Source organism: Peromyscus californicus, unplaced genomic scaffold, assembly GCF_007827085.1.
Source record: "Peromyscus californicus insignis strain IS unplaced genomic scaffold, ASM782708v3 Scaffold_9__1_contigs__length_137607984, whole genome shotgun sequence".
Taxonomy (NCBI): Eukaryota; Metazoa; Chordata; class Mammalia; order Rodentia; family Cricetidae; genus Peromyscus; species Peromyscus californicus.
The window spans coordinates 86,331,968-86,349,385 of record NW_026294617.1 but is presented as its reverse complement, the minus strand read 5'-3'; the positions used below and the strand labels follow the sequence as shown (position 1 = coordinate 86,349,385).

The 17,418-nt window shown below is 54.0% G+C and overlaps 2 protein-coding genes across 5 annotated transcripts; both read left to right on the top strand.

The window, feature by feature from the left end:
* Positions 1 to 1,916: 1,916 nt before the first annotated feature.
* On the top strand, positions 1,917 to 10,391 carry Atxn7l2 (ataxin 7 like 2). Of its 2 annotated transcripts, XM_052730036.1 has the most exons (12): positions 1,963 to 2,077; positions 3,343 to 3,521; positions 3,940 to 4,005; positions 4,392 to 4,496; positions 4,861 to 5,071; positions 5,348 to 5,634; positions 6,183 to 6,265; positions 6,636 to 6,886; positions 7,664 to 7,862; positions 7,970 to 8,091; positions 8,553 to 9,348; positions 10,238 to 10,391. In XM_052730036.1, exons 3-12 carry the CDS (start codon positions 3,969 to 3,971, stop codon positions 10,250 to 10,252), a joined length of 2,106 nt encoding a protein of 701 aa, XP_052585996.1. In that variant the 5' UTR covers positions 1,963 to 2,077; positions 3,343 to 3,521; positions 3,940 to 3,968; the 3' UTR covers positions 10,253 to 10,391. The 2 variants fall into 2 exon arrangements, with proteins under 2 accessions (XP_052585995.1, XP_052585996.1); XM_052730035.1 differs by lacking the exon at positions 3,343 to 3,521 and having other exon boundaries at positions 1,917 to 2,077.
* A 113-nt stretch (positions 10,392 to 10,504) lies between these two features.
* On the top strand, positions 10,505 to 17,241 carry LOC128105143 (probable transmembrane reductase CYB561D1). 3 transcript variants are annotated; one of them, XM_052730041.1, is made up of 3 exons: positions 10,505 to 12,030; positions 12,488 to 12,525; positions 13,165 to 17,241. In XM_052730041.1, exons 1-3 carry the CDS (start codon positions 11,664 to 11,666, stop codon positions 13,666 to 13,668), a joined length of 909 nt encoding a protein of 302 aa, XP_052586001.1. In that variant the 5' UTR covers positions 10,505 to 11,663; the 3' UTR covers positions 13,669 to 17,241. The 3 variants fall into 3 exon arrangements, with proteins under 3 accessions (XP_052586001.1, XP_052586002.1, XP_052586003.1); XM_052730042.1 differs by having other exon boundaries at positions 11,792 to 11,897; XM_052730043.1 differs by lacking the exon at positions 10,505 to 12,030 and adding an exon at positions 12,094 to 12,401.
* The last annotated feature ends 177 nt before the right edge of the window (positions 17,242 to 17,418 follow it).

Sequence of the window (17,418 nt, the reverse complement as noted above, 5' to 3'; positions counted from 1 at the left end):
CCACGGGTCTCTGAGATTGCAAATCAAGGATGCGGGGAGAATGTTGCATGCTGTTTTCTGGTGCTTGTTATAACACATTTGAATAAACAGTGCTGAGAACATTTGCCACAAAGAAGCCAAGACCCGAGGACTTCTGGGAATTTCTTTCCTCTCCTTTTCCCTTGTTCTATGTTCTTGGACAAATATCAGCATTTCTACCAAGACATCCCTGGACTCCTCTCCACTCTGCACCCGAGGCAATAGAGTCTGTTGGGTGAGCAATTGTTCCTGGCAAGCCCATCTGGTGACATCGACTCTTTTGGTGGCACCCAATTAGTCCAAAGAAACTGAGACTCATTAGCAAATTTGGATCAAACTCAAAAGGCAAAAGATAGTGGCTTCCACAGTGCTGTCTCCATTTGCTCTCCTACCATCTGTGACCCAAAGGAGGAGTCGAGGGCCATATGCTTCCCTCTCTACTAGAAGGTTCATGCTGTACAAACCTGCACCTCCATCTCCTTCAGACAGACAGTCGTGCGTTACATTTACATTCCCCAGAGAAATGTACTTGGACACAGTTTTACATTTAATCTCATCAGGTTCCTGGGCCTCTTAGGGATCACCTATGGGTGAGTCTTTGGCTTACAACTTCTGCCCTCGGATATTATTCTTTATATAGTTAAACTGTTCTTATATGGAAAGCAGGAAGTCTGCGGTCTTAAAGTCACAGACCTTGACTTATTTGCTCCCAAACTTGGTTTCTTTTAGGCAAAGGGATGCAATATGGCGTGAGGTGTGAGGTATTGAAAGAAAAAGAGGATTAATATTTCATTTCCAACGAGAATGGGGAAGGAGGTGGAGGCAGACTTTTGTCCCTTGTGTGAGGGAAGAAATATTATCGGCAGAGAAGGTGGGTGATTAAGGTACTTTCTGGACCTTAGCGAGGTGGGGGAAAGATAGATATGATGAGAAACCTCCCTATGCCAAGGCTTCAGTAGCAGCTTTTCCAGCGGTGAAAATATTCATTAGAAAAAGAAGCAGAAATGATGGATGGAATCAGGGTCCAGCCAGGATTTGGGAAGAGATATTCATTAGAAAAAGAAGCAGAAATGATGGATGGAATCAGGGTCCAGCCAGGATTTGGGAAGAGGCGGTGCAGGTTATCGATCGCAGTTCCCAGGAGGAGAGAGATGGATCAGCAGAGACACCGCAAACATCAGAAGCCTCGGGGCCACCCTAGTTCCGGGGCTGGTTCTGGCTCCGAGATAGCCTTCTGTCATACTGACAGGTGATCTTGGCAAGCTCAGCCAGGTCCTCCCAAACCCAGACAACAGCACCTCCAACCCTCCGTTCTGCATCAAGGCAGCGTGGGTTTCCCACAGAGGAACAGCACAGGAGCCGGGGCCCTCCCCCACTCCAACCCCTGTGTCCTTCAGCACGTCCTGCAGACTCCCTCCCCTTGCCCTTCTGATTCACTGCGCCCACCTCCCTGCACCTACCCCATTCGATCTACAGGGGAGCAGAGTCGCTTCGTGGCCGCCAGCCCAGGAAGGGGCGCCAGCCAGCTGGCGGATGCACGGCTTTAGAGGGTTATCTTGGGCAGAGAGAGGTTTGGGGCTCGGGTGTGCATAGTAAGCTTGGGAGAGCGGACTGGTGGCGCAAAGAATGTGTGCAGAGGGGCTGGAAGAGGGTATCCCGAGGTTTTGATCTCTCCTTCCCCGCGTGCGATTGTGCATTTTGGAAGGGATCCCTCGGCCAGCTCTGTAGGCATCACCACCCCTCCGCAACTACACTTCCCAGAAAGCTGTGCGGGAGTAAGGAGGTGGTGGCAGGAGACCCAAACTGCGCTTGCGCAAAGAGTGAACTGGCAAGGTAGGGGGAGAGGGAGGCGTGCCCCCGGTCGGGGGAGGGTGGGGGGGGGAGGGGGCCGCGCGGCGGCGGCGCCGGGGCGGGCGCGCGTCCGCGGCGGTGATGGCGGTGCGTGAACGCGCGGTGGCAGCAATGGCCGCTCTGGAGCGGCGAGTGCCGAGTCTCGATGACTTCGCGGGACAGAGCTGGAGCTCGTGGGTGGAACGGGCCGACCTGCCTGCGGCAGATGGTGAGTACAGCCACACTAGAGTCCGGGGACCCCATCACTATCTCCCCTCCCCCCTTAGGGCCCCCTCCAGCTGAGGGGAGCCGCCGACTAGAGCCGCCGTCCGGCTCCCCGGCCCCCCAAACAAAGGACCCGCCGGGTCCTAGTGCCCGCCTGCTCTGCCACCTTCGCGCCTCCGGGTCCTAGCGCCGGCCCATCGCTTGCAGCCCACCCTGCCCACCTCTGTCTCGGCGGGTGCACAGTACCTGCCCCTCACTTTACTTGCCTTTATCTTTCTTCTTGTGCGCTGGCCTCCAGCTTCCATCCGTCCTGCACCTGCTCCGGCTCTACCCATCTGTAACAGTCCTCTCCACGTGTTTCCCACGCACCCCACTTCTGTGCCCCCCTGATCACCCCCTTGATCCTTCGCCTTTTGACCCGCACCTTAGCTGTTTTCCACGTTTCCCTGCCCGCTGCAGTATTCGTGAACCCCCACCCCCCTCTGCTTTAGTTCATGCATCCTCCATCCATCCATCCATCCATCCATCCATCCTCCCTACCTCCCTCCTTCAGTCCATCCACCATCATTGCCTCCAAGCCTCCATCCGTTCCTGGGCCTCTTGCCCTGCCCCTTGGCTCTCTCCCTTGACCCCTATTTTCTGTAGGCCCTTGAGTGCCTTTGGTGAGCAGGCCTGCAGCCCCTTCTGATCTTTGTCTCCTGGGCCCCAGGGAGCACCTGGCCTCGTGGCCTCTCGGGGTGACAACAAGCATCACACCCCTGAAGAAGTTTGCAAGTGCGAAGAGGTGGAGGAGGAGATCTCATGGAGCAGTCTCTAATGACACTTGTTCTCTTTTGAGACAACTGACTTCCAGTTCTGTTCTGTCATTCTCCACACTTGCATTTAAGGGACTTAAAAGAGTGGGAGCTGCCCCTTGTCTTTTGCATGCCTAACCCACTACCACTCATGTCTGGATATTACGATTGCCAATAATCTTCTCCTCCTAGAAAGGGGCAACTCTGTTAGTGAGCATTAGAGAACCGACCTAGAAGGGAGTACAGGCCAGCCACCCTTGGACCGCCTCATGCTGAGTGGGCTAAGATGGGGCCCTTGTCAGGGTCTAGGTGCACTGAGAACCGGAAATGGAGTCAGACGGATTTGGTGACTCAGAATTGATTTTTTCCCCCCAAGGGACAGGGAGGGGGCTTAGAGGAGGGGGGTGAGGAATGAGGTAGGGGGATGGGGAAAGAGCTGCTTTGCACAGCTAAGATGTTTTTGTCATTAACCCAGACACTGAGGTACAAGGGCAACCCCTGGACAAAGCCCCCCTAAGAAGGGGAGGGGCTTGCGTAGCTGATCAAGGAGACTTTGAAGATGCCAAAGGGTCCAAAGACAGCAGTTTCTCTACTCTATGGCCATCCTATCAGTTCAGGACCTGAGAAGCTGAGTGTAACTTTGATGATACTATGGTAACTTGGGTGGAGCAAAATGAGGCTATGGGGGTGGGGATCTGGGAGGGTACTTGTCTGGGATGCCACAGAGTAGCAGAAAGGACCCATGTAAGCAGTCTCAAAAAGGGACTCAGGGACCTGTAGAAATATTTCCCTTTTAGATGGGGAAGCAAGACCCAGAAAAGAGGCATTTACCCAGTTACCCACCGAGTCAGCAGGAGAACCTTGTACTGTACCTGGGAGTGAAGGGTCTTTAATGATCCTTCTTGATGGGGTAATCTCATCTCAGAGGGGCAGGTGAAGGAAAAACAGACACTTGTGAATGACCCATTGCAAGTTTCTCCAGCAATTCTGAGTGCTTGTCAGGGAGTGTGGGCTTCATACCACTGGGTCCTGGGAAAGGAGATGGGCCTTCTGAGCTGTGCTTCTCCTCCAGGGGCTGAACTGGAGGAGAGTAGCAAAAACATGAAGAAGTTGGACGCCATGACCCTCATTAAAGAAGGTGGGAGTCGACATGTAGAGGACTGGGACTCGGGAAATTGGACCACCTTTCTTTCCTCTTCCACCGGGGGGGGGGGGGGTAGCTTGAAGCAGCAAGACTGCTGGGGGGAGCCCCCTTTTGATAGGTCTGAGTCAGCCAGTTGCCCTGGCTCCTGTGACCTGTGTTGGAGATCCCAGTCATATGTGGTTGGTGCCCGCTCCCATGAAAGCCCGTACAGTTTGGTTCTGGTTAGATTGAACTGTGGAAACCGGGAGCATCCAGCAGAAAACCCTGTCGTATGTCAGTCGGAAGGCAGAGTGCCTTCTAAGTAGTGGGGTGAGAGTGTTCTTTGCTCTGGAGAACTCCTGAGTCCTGCACCCCAGTGATAAAGGCTTCTGTCTTTGCAGACATGTCCATCTTCGGGCACTGCCCTGCCCATGATGACTTCTATTTGGTCGTATGTAACCACTGCAGCCAGGTGGTGAAGCCTCAAGCCTTCCAGAAGCATTGCGGTGAGGGGCGCCCCGGGGAGGTGATAAGGGGACAGGAAGGTGGGACACGGAACTCTTAGGATAGTGTCGGTTGGGAGGTCATGTGGGGTAAAGGAAGGCGGTGCTGGGGACAGATTGAGCGTTGTCGGTATCAGGACTGTTGTTTGAGCAAACGTCTACATCCAGTAGAGTTAAGAGGGTCCAGAAGTGTGGTCTTGAGTTTTGAATCTTAAAGGCTCAATTTTGAATGGGAAGGAGACAGACTCACAACCCAAGCTCTAGCAATCCAGATTCTGTAAAAGGATTGGCGGGCTGGTCAGGAGGCTGGGGAAGGAGGCGGTCACCACCACTCATCTCAGTTGCTCTCTCCACCTCCTGGTGACAGAAAGAAGACATGGGCCCCTCAGCAAGCTTTATGCCCGGGCCCCACCCCCACCTCCAGCCCCTGCCAGCTCTCAGAAATGCCATGTAGTGAATGGGCAGGGCCCAGCTTGTAGAGCCCCAGGTCCCACCAAAACCTCCTCCAGGGAGAAGGGCCAGGGGTCCCGGAGCCGTGGCCATCAGCCTCCTGAGAAGACCCAGAAGGACAACCTCTGGTAAGAGGCTGGAAACCCCCAGAGACTAGCCCTGACCTTGACCCAGGAAAGGGTTGACAGCCCTGGGTTGCAGGATACTGCTCATAGCAAGAAATAGCTAACCCCATCTGCAGCTCCTCTCCATATATTCCAGGGAACATGGGCTCCCCTTTTTTTCCACGCCTCTCTTGGAGCCCACCCAAGTTCCAGAGCTAGGGAGGAGATGGCTCTGGGCTAGAGTCCAGACCCCAGTCCCAGCCTCCCCACCTCCCAGCCCGTCCCTCTCTCCACGTGTAGCCTTTTCGTGCCTGTGGTGAATCTGGAGAAGATGTCCAGTCTCCCGAAGCCTGATGGACATGGAGTCAGGGTGGCTCCACCCTCTGCTTTCCTCAGTCAGCCAGGAGGCCTCCCCAAGGACTCCCCTGGAAAAGTCCCCACGGCCCCCTCTCCTAAAGAACCTCCTGGCAGAGAGAACATCGAGTTAATCCCTGGTGAGGGCTCCAGTCACCGGGCCGAAGGCAGCCCCCCGGAGAAGGAGCCCAGTGGAGCCAGGCTGCCTCCTAAAACCCACCGAAAGATGGCTCGTGAGTAGTTATAGACATGGGCTCAGAAAGGCAGAGTGGAGACTTCACTGGGCTTCTTTGTTTGGGGGCCAGAAAGGTTTGAGGTCAGGAAGGAGTGGACCTGGCCAGGTCTGGCCATTACAGCTTCCAGGGTACAGAAGCCCCATTACCTCCTGTCCTGCTTGTTCCAGGAAGCTTTGCTGGTCTAGGTCTCTGAGCTAGTCTGAGAGACCCTGTGCCCAGGCCAGCAAAGTCACTCATTCTCACCTTGGGCTGTTGACCACGATCTCCTTCCTCACATTCCACAGCTGGTTTTCCTGGCATCTCAGATGCCTGTGGCTGCATTTGCTTCTTGGTATGGGCTGCCCTGCTTTGGGCTGCTAGTCTTCCAAGAGTACCTGGGCCAGGAATGGGGCTGGGGGAGTTCATGCCTAGCAGGTAGCAAGACCTGAGGGTGAGGCTCTTCTGCCTTAGTCCTGCTTCTTGGCAGGAAGAGGTCAGATTCTTCCTTGGACCACAACAACAACAAAAAAAAGGACTTGAATTCATTGGAACCTCTTTCCCCACAGGTAAAGAGTTTGACCTCAACAGGCAGTGTGGGGTCATAAATCCAGAGACCAAGAAGATCTGTACACGTCTATTGACCTGCAAGGTAACCCCATCCCTCTGCACGGTGATGGGGTCAGCATAGACACGGGACCTTGGAAAGGAGAATCAGAGGTTATTGGAAACTCAGTTCAAGGCATGGGGCTAGGCGTACACCAGGGAAGGGGAGAAGAAGCTATCCGTGGTGGACGCAAGGTATGAGCAGTAGACAGGGAGTACCTTTGGATCTCCTTACCCAGCGGAGAGTTTTAGCCCCATCAGAGAATAAAATAGACACACAAACACCCCCACCCAACACACACACACACACACACACACACACACACACACACACACACACACAGTCAGAGAAGCCGTATACCCCTCAGTCCTGCTCAAATTACACTTCCCCCATCCTCTCCCCGGCTGTGTTCTAGATCCACTCAGTGCACCAACGCAGAGAGGTCCCAGGCAGGACCAAGGACTTTGATGTGCTAGTGGCTGAACTGAAAGCCAGCTCTCGCAAGGGAGAGTCTCCCAAGGAGAAGAGCCCAGGACGAAAAGAACCAGCTCTTGAGCGCCCCTCCCAGGAGCCTCCCTCTGCTGTGCAGGGTGTGGCCGCAGTAGCTGCCCCCAACAACACCTCTGCTCGTTCTAAGCAGGCCTACCCATACTGTGCGCTTCCCAGGTATGTACAGAATCCTAACCCCATCTAACTTGGGGATACCAGGGAGCCCTGGAGACGGGCCCAGGGAATATCCTGAAGATGTGCTCACTTCCCTTAAGCATGGGAAGATACCTAGAACCTACCAGTGGTGTGAGGCAGGTGACTGCCCTATTCTTGCCCAAGCATGCTGCAGGACTCCAGCCTCTGTGAGGTGTGCCAGATACAATACCTGGGAGAGGAACGTTCTTTTCAGCTACTCCCTTGAGTTAGCACTTGTCAACGGGGAGCTGAACGGGTCAGGGTCCTGGGTAAAGCAGTACTACTGTGTAGTCATCCACAGGCCCCTTTGTGTGCGGAGGCTGTACTGGACTCTGGGGGGAGCCTGCCTTACTGAAGGAGACTTACATGCAGCTCCACCTGTAGTACGAGGGGTAGACATGAAACACAGGCTCAGCTCCCAGACAAGCTCACAGGAGTGATGGTGGAGAAGAGGGTTGAGGGAGCTGACTAGGCTGAGCAGTGCTGGGTGTAGTTAAGCTGGGAAGACTTTCTGGAGGAAGCGAGTCTGAAGCAGTTTTCTTCCTGAAGAGGCAAGGCCTAGGAAGACGCTGGGGAGAGAAGCCCTTGGAAGCCCTTGGTTCTGTCTCTTACTTAGAGAGTTATATTGTACTTTCCCGAACCCTTCCTCTTCCTCCGAGTACCCAGAAGGGTGTGTCTACCCTGGCTATTTGAGCGTGGACACCCCGACTCTGACCCGACATCATTCACATCATCCTCATATCCCTTTGGCCCTTCCAGGTCCCAGGCCTCCTCTGAGAGTGAGGTGGATGATGAAGGTCCCTGTGGTGGTGATGGGGATCCAGGCCTATTTCCCTTCCCTCTGCCCCGGGGTGGGGCCCAGGCCTCCAGTGAGGAGAGTGAGGAGGAGGGGACATCTGATGACCTCCACCTTCCCCCTGACTGCCATTATGCAACCCGGCCACCTAGGCCACAGGCGGTAAGGACACAGGACAGGGAGCTGGGACGGAGGGTGGCTAAGTCTTGTAGGCAGATGCCTTCCTATATCTCAGGCCCTATCAACCATGCTCTTTTCTCTGCCTCTAGTTTTGCACATTTGGAAGCCGGCTGGTGAGCCCAGGATGCTATGTGTTTAGCCGCCGGCTGGACCGGTTTTGCTCAGCACTCAGCTCCATGCTAGAACGGCACCTCAGTTCACACATGTGGAAGTGAGTTTTGTGGACTCGGAACTTCCTTTCTCAGGCTTGAGTATACTTGGGCTTCAGAAGCCCCAGTCTGGCGTGCTTTGGCTGATTGCTAAGAACCCAAATTGAGTGTGGTATGAAGGGGTGGGACTTGGTAGCCTGGAGGAGGGCATGGGTGGGTGGTAGGGGTGAGTCCAGACTCTTACCCATCACTTCCAGTACCTTTTAGGTAATGTAGGATGGGGGAATGCCCAAACTGAGACCAGAAATCAGGCTGTTAATGGGTCTACATGCTATTTCATATGCCTTGTACTGATAGGTCATTCCTTCTCCTGTGCCTTCCTGGGCTCTTAGTTCCAGTGTTTCCCAGCAGGGGGCAGCAGCTTTGGGGCTTTGCTGGCCATCTCAAGGTGCAGAGACTGGTATATATTAGGGAGGCCCTGGAGTTTGCTCAGTATCACAGTGAAGCTCTCTCTTTGCTGCAGGAAGATCCCACCAGCGGCTGAACCTCCGTCCCATCTTGTCAGTCCCTCCTTATCTGATCCCCTGAGTCCATCCTCTATGGGCAGCTGCCCCCGACTTCCAGGCCCACCCCTTCGCCCTGCCTGCCCAGCCTCCATACCCCCCATCAAGGACAGCCTTGTCCCTAGCTACCCTGCAGGCTCCCCCAGCGTCGCAGCTGCCTGCAGCCAGGCAGAGTGCATGGGCGGTAGCCAGGCTATTACCTCACCACTGCCTGCCAACACTCCATCTCCGTCCTTCAGCAAGCTGCCACCTTCCAAGGCCAGCAAGTCCTCCAAAGGCAAGGAAGGGGTAGAGATGGAGGCCCCTTCTCGAAAGCGGAAGTTATCCCCTGGCCCTACCACTTTCAAACGGACCTGCATCCTGGAGCCTCCTGGAAAAGGCAAACCCTCTGGCTGTCGGGGTCTCTCAGCCAAGACTAAAACCACCCTGAGCATGGGGCTAAATGGAACAGTGGGGCCAAGAGTGAAAAGAGCAGGTCCCCTGGACTGTCGGGGTTCCCCTCACTCATCCCCCATACCAGTCAAGGCTTCTCAGCTAGAGAACCGGGGAGCGGCTGGACACCCAGCCAAGGTCCTGCCAACCAACTGCCTCTCTGAGGAGGAGGTAGCCAAGAAGCGGAAAAACCTGGCCACTTACTGCCGGCCAGTCAAGGCCAAGCACTGTCAGGCCGGTGTCCCTCCTGATGGGACCTGCCCTGTGCGTCGCAAGAAGCCAGGTCCAGCCCTGGCCTTTGAGGAGAAGTGCTCTACACTGAAGGTACCAGTCCAGCTTCCTGAAGAACATGGGCAGAGAGGGGTCAGGAGGGCTGAGGCTGGGGAACACAGTAGGTATGTGACGTGGAGAGGGTGCTGAGGAAATGACTCCAGAAAAGAGAATGAAGGGCAAGTTGAGAGAACTGGGCCGTCTACTGTAGGGAGAGGTTGGTCAGCTCTGTCCAAGGTGACTGGAGCTTTTTCCTGAGGGACCTTTCCTGTGCCCAGTCTTCTCCTGCGGGCTTAGGACATGCTGTCCCATCCTACCTTTACTTGGGCTTTAAGCTAAGGACCACTTCTTTTTGGACTGTCCGCGACCCTCCCGCTCGGACTTGGAGTTACTTTTCCTTAAGGGAAAGGGAGTTAGGTCCCATCATGCTGAGTAGCTGGGTGGGTGGGCTGCTCTGGTCCTCCGGTTCTTCTGGCACTAGGACAGAAAGCAAGTACTCAGAGTCCACAGAGTCATTTCAGATTCCAGCAGGGTCTCCAGGTTTCTCGGAAAGCTTGCAGTTAGGTTTATGTATCTTTTCTCTTGAAGCCTGCTTTGACCTATCCCTGTGATCTCTGTAAGGAGGGACTTCTGGGAGGTGAGGCAGGGTAACGGGCTCCTGATTTAGGCATGGAGTAGGTGCATGCCCACTGTCCTGGCACCTAGAAGGGAAATCTGACAGTTGGTGAAGGGTCTGCCTGTGTGTGGACAGGTGTGTGCATGTGTATTCTCCAGCTTCACGACCCAAGTCGGCCTCTGTTAGGCTGGCATTCATTTTCCCCTCGCTCAGTTGTATTTATCAGGCCAGCTGAGGGAATTCAAGGGTTAGCCCAGACGTTCACTAGGAAGGAGGACAGGTAGGCCCCGACCCTCACCCTGTCTCTTACCTCTTGTCTTCCTGCAGTCAAAAGCCCATTAACGAGAAAGTGCCTGCCCACTGCAACGGAGCCGCCAGCACCTCCTCCCCTCCAGATCCGGGCCCCAGGCTGCTGCCGCTTTTTATAACTTTATATTATTTTTTTTAAGAAAAAAAAAAAAAACTCTTTAAAATACCTCAAGACTGTCTCCCTGTTCTGTTGCTGCTAAGAAAATATAAAAACAGAAACATAGAAAAGGATGAAAAATGATGTAGCCGAATGAGTGTCCTTCCTCTCCCCAGCCCCATCCCAAGAGGCTGACGATAAGCAGTACACACTCAAGCACACGCACACAGTGCACAAAACCTGAGCTGGTGTCGCAGGGAATCCTCTTCCAGAGAGGATGATAAGGCATCTCTGAATGAGCAAGGCACCCCAGAGTCTTAAGAGAGACAACTCTTGTTCCACTGGGACAGGAAATGAGAAGGGTGGGGGGAGTCACACTTTGACTCTACCCTGGGGTTTTTGTCCTGAGGGTTTGTGGGAGTTAGCTTCTGGCCCTTTTCTGGTTTTCTAGCAACTCTGGGCTTCCATCCCTCTACAAATTATTTCTCTCAAACAGTCTCTCTGGCTGTTCTTGCCCTTCCCACTTCTAAAAGCAGCCTTAGTTTCTCAACCATATAGAGGTTGAGCTTGGTGATCACTGATCTAGGGATCCTGGCCAGCTCCCCCCCACCCTCATATGTGTGTGTGTGTGGGTCTGTGCATGGGATGCCTGCAGAGGCCAGAAGTGTGGGATCCCCCTGGAGCTAGTTACAGTAAGCTGTGAACCCCCTGATGTGGATGTTCAGGTCCTGTGCAACAGGAGTACGTGTTCTTAACCGCTGAGCCATCTCCCCAGCCCCTGGACAGCCTGTTTTGGCCTCTTCCGTGAGTTTCCCAGAAGAATGGGTTAAAGCTTCTCTCAGCTAGGCTGGACCATCTTGTTGGAGGTAATAGTGTTGCAGAACTTGGGGTTGTGGGAGGCCCTGGTTCCTCTGGATCACCTTGCTTTTCGAGGCTGTGCAGCTGTTGTGGAGGCGGCCGACTGGAAGTGCCCTAAATCTTTGGAGTATCTTATGGGAGACAACTACACCTGTAAATAGGGATGAGATTACATCTTTTGGTTCTCATCCTTGAATTCACCAGGTGTGGGTCACTATGTTTTGGCTTTGTCTTTTCTTTTATATGTAGGCAGGGAGGAATCTTGTCTCGAACAAGCCAGAAATGTCTGGAGAGTGAGCAGCCAGGGGAATCCAGTACTTCTGGAAAACTGTTCAAAGCACTGGGTCACGTTCTTGGGTCAGCGAACCAAGTGTGTGATTTGGGGTTTCGCTGATACCAGTTGCTACGGATGTAATTTTCACAGGCTGCTTGAGCTATATACCCTTGTGGATACAAAGGTAGAAATGAAGGTGGGTTGGGAGCCTGGTTATGTCAATGGAGGTTTCCGGGAGCCGCCCTTCGGGGCCGAGGCGCTTCCCCCCCAGCCTGCAGAGGGCGCTGTGGGCGCCTCCGCCACACGGCCCCGCAGCCTCCCCGGGGAGGAGCCTCTCCTGTAGCCGCCGCCGCCGCCGCTGCCACCGCCTCCGCGGTCGCAAACCCGGAAGAAGCCTCTGGTTGCTGGACTGTACCCGCCGGCTTGGCATTGCCATGCAGCCCGAGGAGGTAGGTCTGGTTCCGGCTCCAGCGAGGGAGCCGAGACTGACCCGCTGGCTGCGGAGAGGCAGTGGGATCTTGGCGCACCTGATAGCTTTGGGCTTCACCATCTTTCTGATTGTGCTGTCCCGGCCAGGAACCAGTGAGTGTGCGAGGAGGGGTGGGGCCGTGGAAGGGGCGGAGCCTAGGTGCTGGTGGGGGCCCGCTTTGGGCGCGCTGGGAAACGAGAAACCTAGACCCTCGGCGGAGGAGGGGCGGGTCGTAGAGTGGTTGTAAAGGCCTAGTGGGCGGGGCCCCGGAAGTCCTGGGAGGGTGGGACTTCAAAAGACAGAACTGACGCTTCCTTAGAATGAGGCCCCTTATGGAACAGCGTGAGGAGGGTCCTGGGCAGACTAAGGTCTACTCTAGAACTGGGCTGGCAGCATATGCAGAACCCAGGCCAAGGTGGTGTAAGGGCCCCTTAGCCGCTACTCCTTTGAGATAAGCTCCCGATTCTTGCTTAGGCTTGAGACGGTATGCTGACCTTTCCCTTATGGCCAGGTCTTTGCAATTATCAGTGATGCCTAGCCGTCAGCCTATTCTCTTTGATTCTTACTTAGGTCTTTTCTCCTGGCACCCTGTGTTCATGGCCTTGGCGGTGAGTTTGGATATACTTAGCTTACCCCTTGGGGAAGCATTCAGTTTTTCGGCTTTTTTTTTCCCCCCGGGTTTTTCGAGACAGGGTTTCTCTGTGTAGTTTTGGTGCCTTTCCCGGCTCTCACTCTGTAGAACAGGCTGGCCTCGAACTCAGAGAGATCCCCTGGCTCTGCCTCCCCAGTGCTGGGATTAAAGGCGTGCGTCACCCCCACCCAGCATTTTTCCGGCCTTTCTAAGGATCAGAAAGATGGGGGAAAGAGAGCTTCATCTTTTCCTGAAACCTATATGAGTGGGGGAAATGTAGTAAACTGTCAGAAAGATGGGGGAAAGAGAGCTTCATCTTTTCCTGAAACCTATATGAGTGGGGGAAATGGAGTAAACTGTCAGGGGGGTTGAGGTTGGGGAGGGGGGTATTTCTCCTCTAGGGGCAGAAAGGAAGACGTGAGAGGGATGTTTTCAAGGCCTTGTCCTCAGAATTGAGGTGAAAGTTCAATGTTTGCTGTTCTGTGGTCCAGAAAGGGCGTATGTGAGGCTGGAAGTCTGTTAAGCTTCCCCACGTTTTCTGGATGTATGCTAACACCTCCTTTTCCCCAGGCTCCATGCAGACTAGGGGCTCACTGGCCTTCTCCTGTGTTTACAGTTCTGTCTCTGCATGGCTGAAGCCATCCTGCTCTTCTCGCCTGAGCACTCCCTGTTCTTCTTCTGCTCTCGAAAGACCCGGATCCGACTCCACTGGGCAGGGCAGACCATGACCATCCTCTGTGCTCTCCTGGGCTTGGGCTTCATTATCTCCAGCAAGATCCGCAGTGAGCTGTCCCATCTGGCATCCTGGCATAGCTGGGCAGGAGCTCTGACACTGTTGGCCACTGGGGGACAAGCACTGTGTGGGCTTGGCCTCCTCTGTCCCCGGGCAGCCCGGGTCTCAAGGGTGGCTCGCCTCAAGCTCTACCATCTGACATGTGGCCTGGTTGTCTACTTGATGGCTACAGTAACGGTGCTCTTGGGCATGTACTCAGTGTGGTTCCAGGCCCAGATTAAAGGTGCAGCCTGGTACCTGTGCCTGGCACTACCAGTGTACCCAGCCCTGGTGATCATGCACCAGATCTCCAGCGCCTACTTGCCAAGGAAGAAAGTGGAAATGTGAATGCCTCAGAACTCTGAACCTAGGTGAGATTCTCTCCTTGGACTTCAGCAGTTCCTTGATCTTCACGGGACCCACTTCAGAAGCAGACGAATTTTTGCACTTCATGGCTAAGCCACAGGGTGCAGAAACCCTAGCTGCTACTGCTGAGGGATGATCTGGTGGGCTCCAATGGGGAAATGTACTACTGGGTGCAAGTAGAAGGTTCTGGAGAACCTAAAGCCTCACTTTTGATGGGATACAGAAGCATTAGGTGGTGGTGGTGATGGTGATGGTGATGGTGGTGATTACCTATGTGCCTGATGAAGAGTTGGATTCCTGTTGGTTATGAATGACAGTCACAGACATTGGGGTCCCTTTTGGAAAAGCAGTACTGTGGTCTCTTTGGCTGTGTTGTACAGTCAACCTTAGACACGTTTCATATCTCAGGACCTCAGTTTCCCCATCTGAAAGTCCCTTACCTTTAACATTCAGTGTCTGGCAGATGGTTGTCACTGAATACCCTCTTAGCTCTGGACCATGCGGACAGCTCAGGATGTAATTCTTTCATCCACTCTTCCTTGTACCCTTCAGAAATCTGTGCTGACTTGACTCCTGAGCCAAGGAACAAGGGCCATGAACTGTGGAAAGAAGGGGCCAAGGTGAGGGTCCCCTGGACAATAAGATAGTGAAGGCACTAAAGTCACTTTGAAGTTCTTTGGAGGAACAGGAGGGCATTGGCCTTAGCCAAGCCCTGGACTCTTGGAGTCCTTAGCTCAGCTAAGGACTTCCTTCAGGCTACCTCTGGGTCTAGACTGTAGAATCTGGGTGTGCTCTTGACATCATTCTCAGGGCAGAGTAGCTCTGGGCATCTTACACTTTGCTCTTAGGGCTTAGAGTACTTACTTAGCACATTGCTCCAGGGAACTATTCTGAAGCTTTTAGAACAAAATAAAAACCAGGGAGTGGGGCCCTCTTGATCCAAGGAGCATCGTGTCTCCCTGGTTGCCCGTCTCTCCTTGTCATTTAAGTTCTCCTTAGTTGTTGTCTCCTGCCATCCCCTTGGCTTGAGAATGGGATGATTTCAGTACCGACTGGGCTCTCTTCCCTGCCAAGATACCTCCTTGGTCCAGCTGAGTTCCCCAGAGCATCCTTGTTGGTGAGGGCTGGATGTCAAACTAGTTAGCTATGGTGTGGGTCTGTCCAGGAGATGGGCCCTCTGTAGAGCCTAATAAGGACTGGATACTGCTGAGCCAGGAAAGGTACCATGCAGTTTTCCACCTGGGAGACAGAGCCCATCAGAGACTCTGGGAGGCCTGCAGTATAGGGGCTGGAGCTCCAGGTCCAGAGACAAAGGAAAAGTGTCTGTCACATGTCTCTGATTCTCTAAAGATTTAAGGCCTCTTCTCCAAGTGGCTCAGGAACAAGGTGGGTGGGATTCAATAGTTCAAGAATGGGGACTGTCGGGTAGAAGTGTCCTCTCAGTGGACCTCACGATGCTTTTCCTCAGGGAGACAGCATCTCTCATAAGCTCTCTAAATACAGCTTACCGAACAGAGACTCCTGCAGTGCCGAGGGGAACCATTCTTGTCTTTTTCAATACCCTGTCTCCCTCTCAAGCTATCCAATGTGCTGTGAGCTTGGAAGGAATGGTTACTGGGCCACATGAAAGAGCTTCTCACTAGGGTCACTTTGATGTAGGGCTCCATCTCCTCCCCTCATCGAGGCCATTGCTGGGGCCTCCCTAGGGTGGGCCAGGTAAAGTTCAGCAGCTTGTTCTCAGAGCACAGAGGCAATGCCGGAAAGCCTGAGCCTGCTTGAGGTGTTGCCTCCTCCCAGGTGGTGCGGGGGCTGGTGGGCGGGCGGGCAGGCGTGCTGACAGCCGGCAGTTTGCGTGGGCTGTGCCATCTGATGTCTATTCCCAGCCCTGGGAGGAAGGGGAGTCATTTATATTCTGCAGGAAGAAGGGACCCAGCTGTCGCTTCCTCTGACCAGTGGGCCTGGAGGGCATTGGTGCAGAGCAGAGAGGACACAGGTAGCAGTGGTCTCCTGCTTAGGGATCTGACCACAGTGTAGGGAGCAGGTCACCAGGATGGCTGGCAGGCTAGATTTGGGGGGGGGGACTTCTCTCCCCTCCTGTCTTGCCATTTCTCCATCACCACCTGCCCTCACATCCTGGGGCAGCAGCTGGACAACCATTAGACCTCGGTGCCAGGGTACTCTTCCTCCAGCTGGGATCTGTGGCTGCCGGCTGCATATGCCTCCTGGCTGTGTGCTCCCTCTTCCCCACACTGCCTGCCCCTTCCTCTTTGTATCTTCCAGTGTCTGGATACTACCTGGGCTTCTCAGCAGCGAGGCAGGGACCGGAGGGGGGGACACACATGGCTGTCCTTTGCCAGTGTTCCTTGACTAGGGGAAGCTGCTAGTAGTCAGCCTGTTTTGCTTTTTAAAGTGGGGCGGGGGATGACACTCAGGATGCTCAAGATTTAAAAGTCGCCCATCATTTGCACAAATTTCCATATCGTGCTAAGTCCTGATTCCATATTTGATTGTGTTCCAAGCTTGATTATACTCAGACTCAACCTTGAGGGCATTAGAGAGATAGTTTTGTATCAGATCCAAATGGTAATGGGCATACTGTTCAGGTTTGGAGTCCTCTCAGGGGCCCTTTTGTTCCCATACCCTCCCTTTTCTTGGAGTCCCATTGGGGCTGGGGGTGGCAGCGAATGAATGACAGGAGCTCGGCACTGAGAACTCTCGCTTCCTTCTCTGGCTGTCATCCCCATCCAAGATAGGCTGCTATCACTTGCCAGCCTGTGCATGCTCTCCCCCTCCCAAGGCAGGCCACCCTTCCTCCATGACACTGGCCTGCCCCGTCTCTCATTGTCCCCACCTTTCCACCCCCATGCATGGCTGCCGTGGGTCTTGTTTTTCAAACCTCACTGTGGGAGATCCAGGCATCCCCCCTGAGCCAGCTGGCTGCTGTGCCAAGGCCTGTTCAGAGTTAATAATAATCATTAGTTGAATGGTGCTGGGGCCTTTCACTCCAGATCTCTAAGCACTTGCAGGCTGAGTCAGCCAGCCTTCACCTTCCCCCTCTTTCTGGGCTTTGGCGTGTAACAGCATGGGAAGACACTGTGAGAGAGGGAGTCGGGATTCTTGCTGCCTGACCATGCCTGAGGATTTTCTCTGAGAGGAAGCAGGAAGGCCAAGGTACACAGAGAATACAGTATGCTCAACTGAGACCACCATGGCTGTGGTAGCTGATGACCCCAAACCTCTAGTACTCCTGTGTGCTTGCCTTGGCCTCTGCGGGGCGTTCTTCCTGAATGCCCTTAAGCAAGCTTAGAGAGCGAGAAAGTTTCTGGGTTAGTACCCCCCCCCAATACCCTTGTCTGTGACTGGCACAAAGAACCTGTGTGTCATGAACTGAAAGGTGTGTCAGCATGGACACCGGGAAATCTGATGTAGGAGTGTCTCAGCTCCTAACATTGGGTGACATAGGCAAACCATTTGCTTCTCATCCTACCTCACAGGGATGTTGTGAGGGCTAGACAAGAGAACAAGGTTCAAAGCATTAAACAAATGGAAAGCAGATGGGATGTTCTGTCCTTTCCTCTCCCTCAGCCTGGCTCTGGGCTTTATGCTTCTTAAGGAGGCAATAAACTGTAGGAGATGAGCTCAGGGGGACCCAAGTCTCAGAGGGAGACTTACTTTTGGATTTCTTACTTTTGGATGCAAGGTCATCTATCTCTTCCTTTAAGAGAGGCCACC